This window comes from Strigops habroptila, chromosome 20 (assembly GCF_004027225.2).
Source record: "Strigops habroptila isolate Jane chromosome 20, bStrHab1.2.pri, whole genome shotgun sequence".
In the NCBI taxonomy this organism is placed as follows: domain Eukaryota; kingdom Metazoa; phylum Chordata; class Aves; order Psittaciformes; family Psittacidae; genus Strigops; species Strigops habroptila.
This window is the reverse complement of record NC_044296.2, coordinates 3,434,901-3,447,406: the sequence shown is the minus strand read 5'-3', so window position 1 is coordinate 3,447,406 and position 12,506 is coordinate 3,434,901. Positions and strand designations below refer to the sequence as shown.

At 54.9% G+C, this 12,506-nt stretch overlaps 1 protein-coding gene across 1 annotated transcript in view; it reads left to right on the top strand.

The window, feature by feature from the left end:
• LOC115618248 (fibrillin-2-like) overlaps positions 1-12,506 on the top strand; it is a 108,614-nt gene that overhangs the window by 84,493 nt on the left and 11,615 nt on the right. The window contains exons 30-50 of the mRNA XM_030509610.1: positions 56-181; positions 312-437; positions 848-970; positions 1,727-1,849; positions 2,202-2,327; positions 2,720-2,842; positions 3,260-3,382; positions 3,989-4,150; positions 4,653-4,721; positions 5,016-5,141; positions 5,435-5,560; positions 5,722-5,871; positions 6,698-6,769; positions 7,790-7,915; positions 8,370-8,495; positions 9,233-9,358; positions 9,595-9,711; positions 9,946-10,074; positions 10,674-10,793; positions 11,270-11,395; positions 11,474-11,626. Coding sequence (XP_030365470.1) covers positions 56-181; positions 312-437; positions 848-970; positions 1,727-1,849; positions 2,202-2,327; positions 2,720-2,842; positions 3,260-3,382; positions 3,989-4,150; positions 4,653-4,721; positions 5,016-5,141; positions 5,435-5,560; positions 5,722-5,871; positions 6,698-6,769; positions 7,790-7,915; positions 8,370-8,495; positions 9,233-9,358; positions 9,595-9,711; positions 9,946-10,074; positions 10,674-10,793; positions 11,270-11,395; positions 11,474-11,626 — 2,598 coding nt within the window. The remainder of the gene's footprint in view (positions 1-55; positions 182-311; positions 438-847; positions 971-1,726; positions 1,850-2,201; positions 2,328-2,719; positions 2,843-3,259; positions 3,383-3,988; positions 4,151-4,652; positions 4,722-5,015; positions 5,142-5,434; positions 5,561-5,721; positions 5,872-6,697; positions 6,770-7,789; positions 7,916-8,369; positions 8,496-9,232; positions 9,359-9,594; positions 9,712-9,945; positions 10,075-10,673; positions 10,794-11,269; positions 11,396-11,473; positions 11,627-12,506) is intronic.

Here is a 12,506-nt window from a genome sequence, read left to right as displayed (position 1 = left end):
CCCACAATATCCTTTCACTGGCTCTAATGTCTTTATTCTGGTCTCCTCTCTCTAGATATTGATGAATGTGAGGATAATCCAGACATCTGTGATGGGGGGCAGTGCACTAACATCCCTGGGGAGTACCGCTGCCTCTGCTTCGATGGCTTCATGGCATCCCTGGATATGAAGACCTGTATTGGTGAGCACAAGGCTGTGGCCAGCGCTGCATCGCAAGGCTGCTGTTGGACAGAGGAAGGGCTACAGAGGGTTACCCCAGAGTTGTGCCGTGGTTCTTGTGGTGTTCTAAGCAAGTCCTTTTTCTCCTGCAGATGTGAATGAATGTGATCTCAACCCTAACATCTGCCTGCACGGCGAATGTGAAAACACGAAGGGCTCCTTCATCTGTCACTGCCAGCTGGGCTACTTTGTCAAGAAGGGAACCACAGGCTGCACAGGTAGGAACACACCAGACCGAGAGGGTGCTGGTGGGAGCCCTCACAAACACCTCTTGCAGCTGCCATGGAGAGAAACCAGCCCTGCACTGCGGGATGCTGGGCACACCTAGGGATGTGGCTGTGTGCTGGGAGCCCCTTCTGGGCAGGCAGAGATTGCCAGGGAGGCAGGCTGCAGGCAGGAACGGGCACTCTCCTGGTTGATAGCCAAGCCAGGGGCCTGCCCTTCCTTTTGTCTTCATCTTCCAGGGGTGAGCAGGGTGAAAGTTGTAGCCTTGAGCTGCTCAAGGTTCAGAATCCCTGGGTTCAGAATCCCAGGAGCTGTTGGTACCCAGACCCATTAGCAGGATTCTACCCCCTCCTATCCAATGGAAGCTGAGCTGTGTCAGCTCTGATGTCCTTCCTTCCTGCAGACATTGATGAGTGTGAGATCGGGGCTCACAACTGTGACATGCACGCCTCCTGCATCAACGTGCCCGGGAGCTTCAAATGCAAGTGTCGTACAGGCTGGCTTGGAGATGGGCTGAAGTGCAATGGTGAGTTCCTCATCCCAGGAGAGGGGCTTCAAGTGTCCAGGTGCTCTATGGACACCTGTGAAGGCTGGACATGTATTTGTGGGATGTGGAGCATGTGGGCATGGTGCTGAGATGAGTGTGGATGACTGTCATTGTCAGGTTGGCAGTGTGTGGTGATGTGCTGGGGCATGGTGTGGACAGACTTGTAGTGGTTTGATAACTGTGAGGGCTAGAGCTGAGTACACAATTCAGTGAGCAGAGGTAGAAATTCAGAACAAGCTCATTTAATCTTTTAAGTTATTGGATTATGAGGCAGTGGAGGAGAACTGAGGAACTGTCCCTGCCCATGGCAGGGGGTTGGAACTAGATGATCTTAAGGTCCCTTCCAACCCAAACCAGTCTATGATTCTATGGATGTGGGAGGTGCGTAGGGATGTGCTGGTGTGTGTATGGTGTGTGTATGAAGGGATGTAAAGGCATGTGTGTGTGTGTATGAAGGGATGTAAAGATATGTGTGTCTGAACTGGGAGGTACTGAGAGTGTGGGTATATGTGTGAAAGTGTCTCACTGCCATACTGTGTGTGTCAGCACTGTCACGGGAGTGTCTCATGGCCATAGGGGCTCACAGAGATGTGTTGGAGCCTCAGGAGTGCTCCAGATGCCTGGAGGCTGTGGTCTCCTGGGCCATTTGTGTGTCCTCTGGGCCCTGCACTACCTGTCCGGGCTTAGAGGGAAGGCCAGAGGCAAAGCACTGACAAGGGTTTTCTCCCTTCCCAGACCTGGATGAGTGTGCAACTGAAGAGCACAAGTGCAACCTGAATGCCAACTGTGTCAACACACCAGGCTCCTACCGCTGTGCCTGCCGAGAAGGCTTCAATGGGGATGGCTTCTCCTGCTCTGGTGAGGCCCAAAGACTCAATGGGCACCCTGGTGGGACATGGAGTCACCCCCTCAGAACCACCAGCCTGGTTCAGCGCCCAGCTGCTTGTGTCTGGGGTTCCCCAAAGCACATGTCCCCCAAAAGCCACTGCAGCCTGCCCTGAACCACAGCCTGCTCAGATACCTGCAGCAGAGATCCACCCTCTCCTCAGCATGTATTTGGGGAGGATCAAGGCGATGAGGAGTATTGCAGCCCCCTCCTCAGCCTCCCAGCAGAGGGGTGGGAAGCAGCTCGTCGGAGTTTCCTGGGCAAGCTGAGGGAAGCTCCCATCTTGGGGTGGACCACGTCAGTCTCGTGCTTGACTCTCTCTAGATGTGGACGAGTGTGCGGACAACGTGAACCTGTGTGAGAATGGCCAGTGCCTCAATGCACCCGGGGGTTACCGCTGCGAGTGCGAGATGGGCTTCAACCCCACAGAAGACAGCAAGGCCTGCCAGGGTGAGTGCCCAGAGTTCTGACTGCTGCTCTAGGAGGTCTAGTGTCCACCTCCTTTCTGGTCTTGGTCTCTCCACTGCACTGTCACCACCTGATCTATTACTAAGCAAGACCAACCATCCCCTGGTGGTGCAAGGCTCCTGAGGTGCCAGCTCTTCCATTACAGTTGATCTCCAGCCTGAAGCAAGGTTGGATGAGGCCAAAGATCCAGTAGGATGTGGACAATCAACAAAACAGGGGTGAAGGGAGGGGGCATACACATGCCTAGTCCTCCTCACCCAGGAGATGGGATCCCATGGCTCTAGAACCTGAGCTGGGTTACCCACAGCTGGGCTGTGGCTGTGCTTTGAGGTGGGATACCAGATCCTGAATCCTCAGCTCTCCCTGTTTTGCAGACATTGATGAATGCACCTTCCAGAACATCTGTGTCTTTGGGACCTGCCAGAACCTGCCCGGGATGTTCCGCTGTGCCTGTGATGAAGGCTATGAACTGGACAGGAGTGGAGGCAACTGCACAGGTATAGGACTTGCACAGGGCTCTTGGATGAGGACCACTGCTCTGTGATGTGCTGGTGTGACCTTGCCCCAGCCATGACACTGGGAGTGGCATTAGCAGCCTAAAGCCATTTAAGCATCCCTGTGGGATGTGGTGATGTGTCTTTGCTCTTGGCAATGCTGGTGGGAGGTGGGCCTTCAGTGGATGGGAGGGAAAGCTGTAGCTCTGCTCCTTTCTTCTGACTCCGGGCAGGGTGGCGCGAGGTAGGACAAAGCAAGATCTGTTTCTAGAAGGGCTTTGCCTACCATCACATGAAGAGCCATAAAAACATTGTGGTCGTGGGGATACACCTTGAACATACAGTACAGAGCTTAGGGCTGTGGTTTCTGTGGTTTCTTCGTCTATTTATTTTTCAGTCTTCATCTTTCCATCCTTGCAGACATCAATGAGTGTGCAGACCCTGTGAACTGCATCAATGGCCTGTGTGTCAACACGCCTGGCAGCTACCTCTGCAACTGTCCACAGGACTTTGAGCTGAACCCCACTGGTGTGGGCTGTGTGGGTGAGTGGAGAGGACACCTTCCATCCAAGACCTTGTCAGTTCTTCTTCTCGGTCCCACGTAGCCGAAACTGGCCACTCTCAGAGGCTGGGATGGCTGACCACTCTCTGCCCTGCCAAATACCTGGCTGTCCATGCTGGGCTTAACCCTGCAGCAGCAGAGGAGAACCTGTTAAGCCTGGCCCACCTTGTGCCACCAGTGTGGGTGCTCTCCTGGTCAAAGTAATGATATTCTTGGGCAACTCTGGAGCATTTCTTCAGTGTTTGTTTCTTGAAAGGCCCTCGATTACTGGGGACATTATTTGGGTCATGTTCTCCAGCCATACTGATGGCAGCCCACCAAGCTATGACCCCTGTATGATAGAGTGTGGCTTTTACCACACAAGCTGGGCACACTTTATTCTTGAAGGGTTCTCAAAGTCACGAGCTGCAAGGACAGTCTGGATGTGGTTTACTACAACAACAGGTAGCTGACAGTGTGGTTATCTGGGACAGGACGAGGGTCTTATCCCTCTCCCTGCTTCTTGAGGCAATAGTGCCATTCTTTCCTCCTGTGCACACAAGTCTTTACTGGAGGGGCTTTGCTCACCCACTGCTGTCTTTGTGCAGATACCCGTGTTGGGAATTGCTTCCTCGACACCCAGGATCGAGGAGATGGGGGGATCTCCTGCAGCGCAGAGATTGGAGTTGGGGTCACCCGGGCATCCTGCTGCTGCTCGCTGGGGCGTGCATGGGGCAACCCTTGTGAGCTTTGTCCTCCAGCCAACACGAGTGAGTTGGGATCATACCTGGGGTGAACTTGGGCATGGGCTGGATGGGCAGCATAGAGCTGAGAAGAGAGATGGGGCCACTTCCCTATGGCTTTTCAGCTCAGGCTGGGGGTCCTGGGTCCAGGATATGCTATCATCATGATGGAGCAAGGGGAGCTGAGGGAGAAGGCAGCAGCCCTGTTGTGTCAGTGTGTGGGAGTGGTGAGGTGTGGGGGGGGATACCAGGCTGATTGTGCCTGGAGAATCCAGGTTGGGATCCCGCTTTTCAGTCCAGTGGGCTGAGGGGGGGCAGTGGGTGTGGAATAACCCCATTCAAGGGCAGGCAGGCAGAGACAGGGTGAATAAGTTGGCTTGGCATGCAGCGGGAGCCAGGCTGCTCCATCTGGACCACTGTCACCCTCCTCATGGCCTATTTCTCCTGGATTTCTCCTGGTTCTCCCTACCCTCCCTATTTCATGGGAGCCCACTAAGCCCAGGATGCCCCTGACTGACTTTTTCTGTAGCTGAATACAAGACCTTGTGCCCTGGAGGAGAAGGTTTCCGGCCCAACCCCATCACTGTCATCCTGGAAGGTAAGCTGACATGGACCGCATGCCCCTCAGCAGGGGCTTGGGTGCTGGGGGAGCCCACCCAGCCTTGTGTGGGCACTCTGTGCTGTGGCGCTGGGCTGGCTGGGTGCACGCTGAGCCCCTGACCACCAATGACAAACAGCAAGTGTGTGCTCTCCTCGGATGTGCTCCCAGACTCCTGGGCACCAGTAGGGGCTGGAGGTGGTGGAATGACCCCACTGTGGATGCTGGGGTGAAGGCACTGCCTGTGCTGCTCTGGCAGGCAATGACCATCTCCTGCCTGCTCTCCCTCCTCAGATATCGACGAGTGCCAGGAGCTGCCAGGCCTCTGCCAGGGTGGCAACTGTGTGAACACCTTTGGCAGCTTCCAGTGCGAGTGCCCCCTTGGCTACTACCTCAATGAGGACACGCGCATCTGTGAAGGTAGCTGCGGCGCGGTGCCTGTGCTTGGCTGTGTGCCTGGCATGTATGGCACACACGTGTGTGTATGCACATGTGCATGTGTGTGCAACAGACCTGTGTGTGTATCTGGGCTGCCCTAGGAGTGATTGGCAGAATCGCTTCCCCTTTCTCTTCCAGACTTCCCATCATCATCACAAACCCTGTCCCTCTATCAGGCCCATCCAAACCTTGCATCAAACCTACTACCAATCCCATGTCAGGCCCTTCTCTCCCTCTGCCCAGTGCTTTGACCTCCAATCTCCTTTCCTTGGCAGATATCGATGAGTGCTCTGCTCACATTGGGATCTGTGGCCCTGGGACCTGCTACAACACCCTTGGCAACTACACCTGCGTGTGCCCCCCTGAGTACATGCAAGTCAACGGAGGAAATAACTGCATGGGTATGGCATGGTCTGAATCTGTGGGCAGGGGTCTGGCAGTGCCCTGCCTGTGTGCAACCCCTGGGTTGTGCTGTGGGCAGCACAGTGTGGGCACCATGCCTGAGCACATGGAGCAGAGGTGGTGGGGCTGGCACAAGACACTGTCTGGGCTGCCTTTGCAGACATGAGGAAGAGCGTGTGCTATCGCAACTACAACGACACGTGTGAGAACGAGCTCTCCTTCAACATGACCAAGAAGATGTGCTGCTGCTCATACAACATTGGCAAGGCCTGGAATAAGCCATGCGAGCCCTGCCCCACGCCGGCCAGCCGTAAGTCACCCTGACACCGCGGCTGCCCCTTGCTTTTCCAGCCATTCTGTGTGCTTTGAGGCACAGACACTAACAAAACAGGAGGAGAAGGGAGAGCATCATGCCTGGCAGGGGGTGCCTGTGGGTGAGTGCTGTGGGGATATGCATTACTCTAGAAGGACAGAGGGCACTGGGCCAGTACCTGTGGAGAGGAGATGATCATAGAATCACAGCATCAACCAGGTTGAAAAAGACCTTTAAGCTCATCAGGTCCAGCCGTTCCCCAGCACTGCCAAGGCCACCACTAGCCCATGGCACTGAGGGCCTCTCTACACGATGTGTGAACACTTGCAGGGACGGTGACTCCAGCACTGCCCTGGGCAGCCTGTTCCAATGCCTGAGCACCCTCTGGGGAAGGAATTGTTCCTCATCTCCATCTAAACCTCCCCTGGCGCAGCTTGAGGCTGTTTCCTCTTGTCCCATCCCTTGTTCCTTGGGAGCAGAGACCAGCCCCACCTCACTACAACTTCCTGTCAGGCAGTTGTAGAGAGAGATAAGCCTTCTCTTCATCATCCAGACTGAACCTGCCCCGGTCCCTCAGCCGTTCCTCATCACACTTGTGCTCCAGGCCCTGCACCAGCTCTGTTGCCATTCTCTGGCCCCGCTCCAGCACCTCAATGTCTCTCTTGTAGTGAGGGGCCCAGAGCTGAACACATGATGTGTGTCACTTGCCTGTCAGACCCCCTCTCTGATCACTCCAGTCATAGTTGGCCCTCATCCGCCTTGTCCCTTGCTGCACCCTCTCTGCCCACCAGGCATGGCCATGACCTTGATGTTCCTCTTCCAGCTGAGTACCAGATCCTGTGTGGGAACCAGGCCCCTGGGTTTATCATTGACATCCACACAGGAAAGCCGATCGGTGAGTAGAGCCCCTGTGTCCCAGGAAGCAGGTCTGCTCTTTGCCCCTCTGCTTTCTTCCTACAGTGACTGTGAGCTTGTTCCGTTCCCCTCTCTTGGTAAATTAAGTCCTGAGCAGAGGAGGGACTAGAGGTGGCAAACATGGGTGCAAGCAGCCGGCCAAGCCTTCAAGTCTATGTCCTAAGTGCCTGAGCTGCTCGGACCTCCCCACATTTGCAATTGTGCCTTGGTTTCTGTCCAACCTGGAGACTCAAGTGTTCACATAGATCCAGAGCCTTGACACTCACACTGCCAGCAGCACCAGCCCTGCCACAGCAGGACACTGCTTAGAGCCAAGGTTTCAGGTCTGTGTTTTGGTAGATGGAAAGCCAGAGGAGCTGTTAAAGTCCTGGGATTTGTGGGCTGTCTACAGATATTTTGCAGTCTTGACAGATGGACTCACTGGTAGCTTGTGAGACAGATTGGGTAATCCTTGCTTCACCTGGCCTTGGCAGTGCCAGCCAGGGGACTGAACAGGAGGGAGATGAGTTCATCTTCTGCTCCCAGGAAGGAAGTACAACAGAGGGTATCAGTGGAGGGCTGCTGGTGGGCTGTGCTGGGCACAGCAACACAGTCAGGGACCCTGGAGCCATTTCAGTATCCCAGTGACCTGCTGGACTTCCCATCTGCAGCCTGGTCCCAGAGCCTGAGCAATGTCAATGTTAGCACAGAGATGTGCTTGGAGAAAACAAGGTGGATGTCTTGGTTAGGATCCCTCCCAACACGTGCTGTGCAGGCTCTGTCAGCAATCCCATAGGCTTGTGTTGCTCTGTTGTGTACCCAGACCTCTGCAGAGCAGCCCTAGCCTGGCATGATCTGCAGGATCCATCAGTGCTCCGAGAGTTGCTGCACTGTTTATCTGGTGGCCCTTTCCTGCTCATTTGCTTTGTAGAATGAAGGAGGGCAGCAGTCTCCCAGCTATGGGGGCTGCTTTCCTCCCTGCAGCCTTCCCGGGATGCTGAGAGATGTTTTCTGTGCGCAGATATTGATGAGTGCAGTGAGATCCCTGCTATCTGCACCAATGGTGTCTGCATCAACCAGATTGGCAGCTTCAGGTGCGAGTGTCCCATTGGGTTCAGCTACAACAACATCCTGCTCATCTGTGAAGGTAACAGGGCAGCCAAGGCAACACTGCCAAGGATGCCCACGAGGGGGGGATCTCAGTGTGGCGCTAGCATCTCCCCACCCTGTGGGACACCAGGGTAAGGGCTGTCAGCAGATATGGCAGAGCCTACATGTTCTCGGCCTTCTTGAAATCTTCATTTTCCATATCAATGGTTGGACAAAATTTGCTGATTTTCATTCATTTTCCTGCCTGGTTTTCCCTTCCTCCATTTCTGGGGGGGTTCTTTGCAAATGTGAGTGTTTCCAAGCTTTTAGAACTAAAATTCCCATTATTTTCTTGCAAAGCAATAGGAAAAGGTTGTAACTTGCCCCTGATTTGCCCAAACCAAGGGTTAACCCTCAGTTGACTCCACTGAGCTACTCCAGCCCTCCCAGGCTGCTGGTGCTGGTGCTTGGCCCTCTGCACAGCCCAGGCTTGCACTGCTCTCCTCCCACAGACATCGATGAGTGCAGCAGTGGGGAGAACCTCTGCCAGCGCAACGCCGACTGCATCAACATCCCGGGCAGTTACAGGTGCGAATGCTCAACCGGATACAAGCTGTCGCCTAGCGGAGCCTGCGTGGGTAAGATGGGAGCTCTTTGCTACCTATTCCATCCAGAGACACGTGTGCGAGGTGCTGACACCCCTGCCTAGGCTCTCCAGGTGGCTTTACAGACCCCCTTGTGTGGACCGGATGAAGGACTTTCCATGTCCAATGGACAGGATGAAGGACGTGCCAGTCCCATGTGTGGGTTCCTGGTCTTTTGTGAAGCCTGTGGACTATGACCTGGCTGCGCTGTGATTATCATAGAGTCATAGAATGGTTTGGGTTGGAAAGGACCTTAAGGGCATCTAGTTCCAACCCCCTGCTATGGGCAGCTATTCTTCACCCTAGACCATGTCACCCAAGGTTCTGTCCAACCTGGCCTTGAACACTGCCAGGGATGGAGCATTCACCACTTCTTTGGGCAGCCTGTCCCAGTGCCTCACCACCCTCACAGTAAAGAACAGCAAAGATTATGGCATACCTTTATTTCTGGAAAAATTCCCAGGGATTGTGGGCTGCTGAGGGATGAAGAAAGGTCTCTGTGAACTGCAGCTTTAGTCTGGCTGCTCAGGCCATTTTCTCCAATTAAATGTATACTTGTTTTTTTAGAGATCGTGGTACATAAATCTTCTTCTCTGTGAAGCCACCTCTTAGGAAACAGAGACCCCTTTCTGCTGTGCTGCTTCTCACAGACACACTGTCTACCAGTGTGTCAGTTCTTCCCATCTGGTCCATCCCTTCTGCTCACTAGTGCCCATTTTGCTTTGTTTTAGGTCGCAACGAATGCCAGGAGATCCCCAACGTCTGCAGCCACGGGGACTGTGTGGACACCGAGGGCAGCTACGTCTGCATCTGCCACAATGGCTTCAAGGCCACGGGGGAGCAGACCATGTGCATGGGTCAGTGTGGCTGCCACAGCCCTGCTGGGAATCACGTATCAGGATGGATGTGAGCTCCATCCAGCACCCGCTGGGTAGTGCCAAGGACAGCCAAGGGCCATGGTGTCCTCTAGATCCCAGGCTGCACCTGAAAGGCACAGGGGTGCTGTGCAGCTGCCTGGACCCTGTCTGCACACCCAAAACAGTGGCTCTCAGCTCACTCAGCCCCTGAATCAGCTGTGACCTTCTCTCTGCAGATATTGATGAGTGTGACCGACAGCCCTGTGGAAATGGGACCTGCAAGAACACAGTTGGCTCCTACAACTGCCTCTGCTTCCCTGGCTTCGAGCTAACACACAACAACGACTGCATGGGTGAGCTGCATGAAATCCTGACTGCATGGATTGCCAGCTGGGGTCAGCGTGGCAACGGCTGTGGGGCATGAGGTGTCACACAGCAGCATACAGGGAACAGCTCTGGGTGTCACCTGGCGGTGTCTGTAGGGGTAGTTGTATGTGTCGGAGGTGTAGGGCTGGCTAAGGTGGCACACTGACACTCACATGATGTGCATCTCTCTTCCCATTGTGCTTATCATTTCCCTCCCACAGACATTGACGAGTGTTCATCCCTGGTGGGGCAGGTGTGTCGGAACGGCCAGTGCATCAACAGCATCGGCTCCTTCCAGTGCCTGTGCCAAGAGGGGTATGACCGGACCCCTGACGGGAAGAACTGTGTAGGTGAGTGTCCAGGCAGCAGGCCGGCCCTCCTCTGGGGGTTGAGCTGCATGTTGGTGTGCCTAGCACTGTGCAGTGCTAGGAGACGTGGTCCCCAGGACCGTCCCATCAGAGGCAACTGAGAACTCCAGAACCACTCACAAGGCTTTAAGTCCTCCAGAGCCAAAGCCTGGTCATTTGACTGCCCATGGAAAGCTGGACTGGGCCTCACTGTGCCTGCATCTCCCTTCCAGCAGTGCAGGGAACAGTCAAGACAGTCCCTTTCTATGTGCTGAGACTTGCGGGCAGTGAGGAGAAATGTTGTCCTATCCATGCCCCTGTACCAAGGGATGCACTGGGAACTGCCCTGCAGGCAGGGGCTGTGGGGGCAGACAGGCACATTGCACTCTGGTTTCTTGCGCCCACCGCTCTGCCTCCTGCAGGGCTCAGTACATGCTCCCAGGGTACACGAGGTAGAGCATCCTGGAAAATGTCTTATCTGCTTCCTGTCCATGTTTTGGGAAGAGAAGGGTGCAGCTGCATGTAGGGCAGGAATGTACCCTGTGCCCAGTCCTCTGTGCTGAGCACAGATGCTATCACTGGTGGTTTCCTCTCCTCTGCAGATATCAACGAGTGTGTGAGCCTGCCTGGGACCTGCTCCCCGGGTACCTGCCAGAACCTGGAGGGCTCCTTCCGCTGTATCTGCCCCCCTGGCTACGAGGTGCAGAACGACAACTGCATCGGTAATGTTGGCTCTGTGCCTCCTCCCTTTCCAGCACAGGATGTGGTCATCTGCTTCATAGAATCATAGAATCAACCAGGTTGGAAAAGCCCTTTAAGATCATCAAGTCCAACCTTGACCCCAGGACTGCCAAGTCCACCACTAACCCATGTTACTGAGGGGTGACCTTGGACTATTCCCAGAACAACCTTGTTCTTCCTGAGGGGGCTGGGGCATCACCACCCCCAAAAATCTTCTTGAAAGCAATTGGACACAGAGCAAGGCAAGGCTTGCTCCAATGACAGAGGAGGCTTGATGGTTTAGCTGTGCCCTGGCCTCTTCATTGCCCACATGCCCTGAGGGAGGGTTAAGGGTCAGGGCCGGGGTGATGTCCTGCAGGCATCAGAGCTCCCCAGACATCACAGATTCACAGCTGGTTTCAATGCAGTGATGAAAGGAGTCACTTTTGGCTTCTCTGTATGTCCCCGGTGCTCCCAGATATCAACGAGTGTGAAGAGGAGCCCAACATCTGCCTTTTTGGGACGTGCACCAATACCCCTGGCAGCTTCCAGTGTGTGTGTCCTCCAGGCTTTGTGCTGTCTGACAATGGCCGGCGGTGCTTTGGTGAGTGCAGCTTATCCTGGTGGGAAGGGAGTAAAGTGGTTGTCTGCAATGAGCTGTGCATAACCCATCCTCTCACAGATACTCGCCAGAGCTTCTGCTTCACTCGCTTTGACAACGGGAAGTGCTCTGTCCCCAAGGCCTTCAACACCACCAAGGCTCGCTGTTGCTGCAGCAAGATGCCAGGAGAAGGCTGGGGAGACCCCTGTGAGCTGTGCCCACAGGAAGGGAATGGTAGGTGTGCTGGGACCCAGCTCCATGGGAGAGGTGGCTCTGTGTGTCTCTGACATGTGCAGAGGGTGGGGAAGGTGTGCAAGGGCAAGACAACCAGCAAAGTGGGCTCCTCCATCTGGAGAATACTGCCTTGAAACCTAGGAGCCCTTACTGGACTGTGTCCAGTGCTGGGTTCCTCAAGACAAGAGATAAGGAGCTGCTGGAGAGGGTCCAGCGGAGGCCACAGCGATGCTCAGGGGTCTGGAGCATCCCTCTGATGAGGAGAGATTGCGGGAGCTGGGCCTGGTTAGTCAGAGAAGAGCAGCCTGAGGGGATCTCATCAATGCAGATCAATAGCTCAAAGGCGGGTGCCAGGAGGATGGTGCCAGACTTTTCTCAGTGGTGCCCAGTGACAGGACGAGGAGCAATGGCCAGAAACTAAAGCACAACAAGTTTCACCTCAACATGAGGAAGAACTTCTTTCCATTGAAGGTGTCAGAGCCCTGGCACAGGCTGCCCAGGGGGGTTGTGGAGTCTCCCTCTCTGGAGACATTCAAACCCCACCATGGGCACGTTCCTGTGTGACCTGCTCTGGGTGGCCCTGCCTTGGCAGGGGGTTGGACTGGATGATCTCCAGAGATCCCTTCCAACCCTGGTGGTTCTGGGATTCTGTGACTGCAGTATTCCCCGGGTCTCCAGCAACCGCAGTCAAGCTTACGTGTGCTTTGGGTCTGCTCTCAATTCTCTGCAGGGCTTTAGATAAGGCAAAAGCAACTCTGTGCCTCCAGATCCAAGGCAAGCATAGGTCTTCTCCAGCCGGCCAGGGTTTGTGGCCTCCCATGGGCAGTGAGCTGTCAAGCTCTGTCATGCTCTAGAAGCCTTTAAAGCAGATTTCACTTGT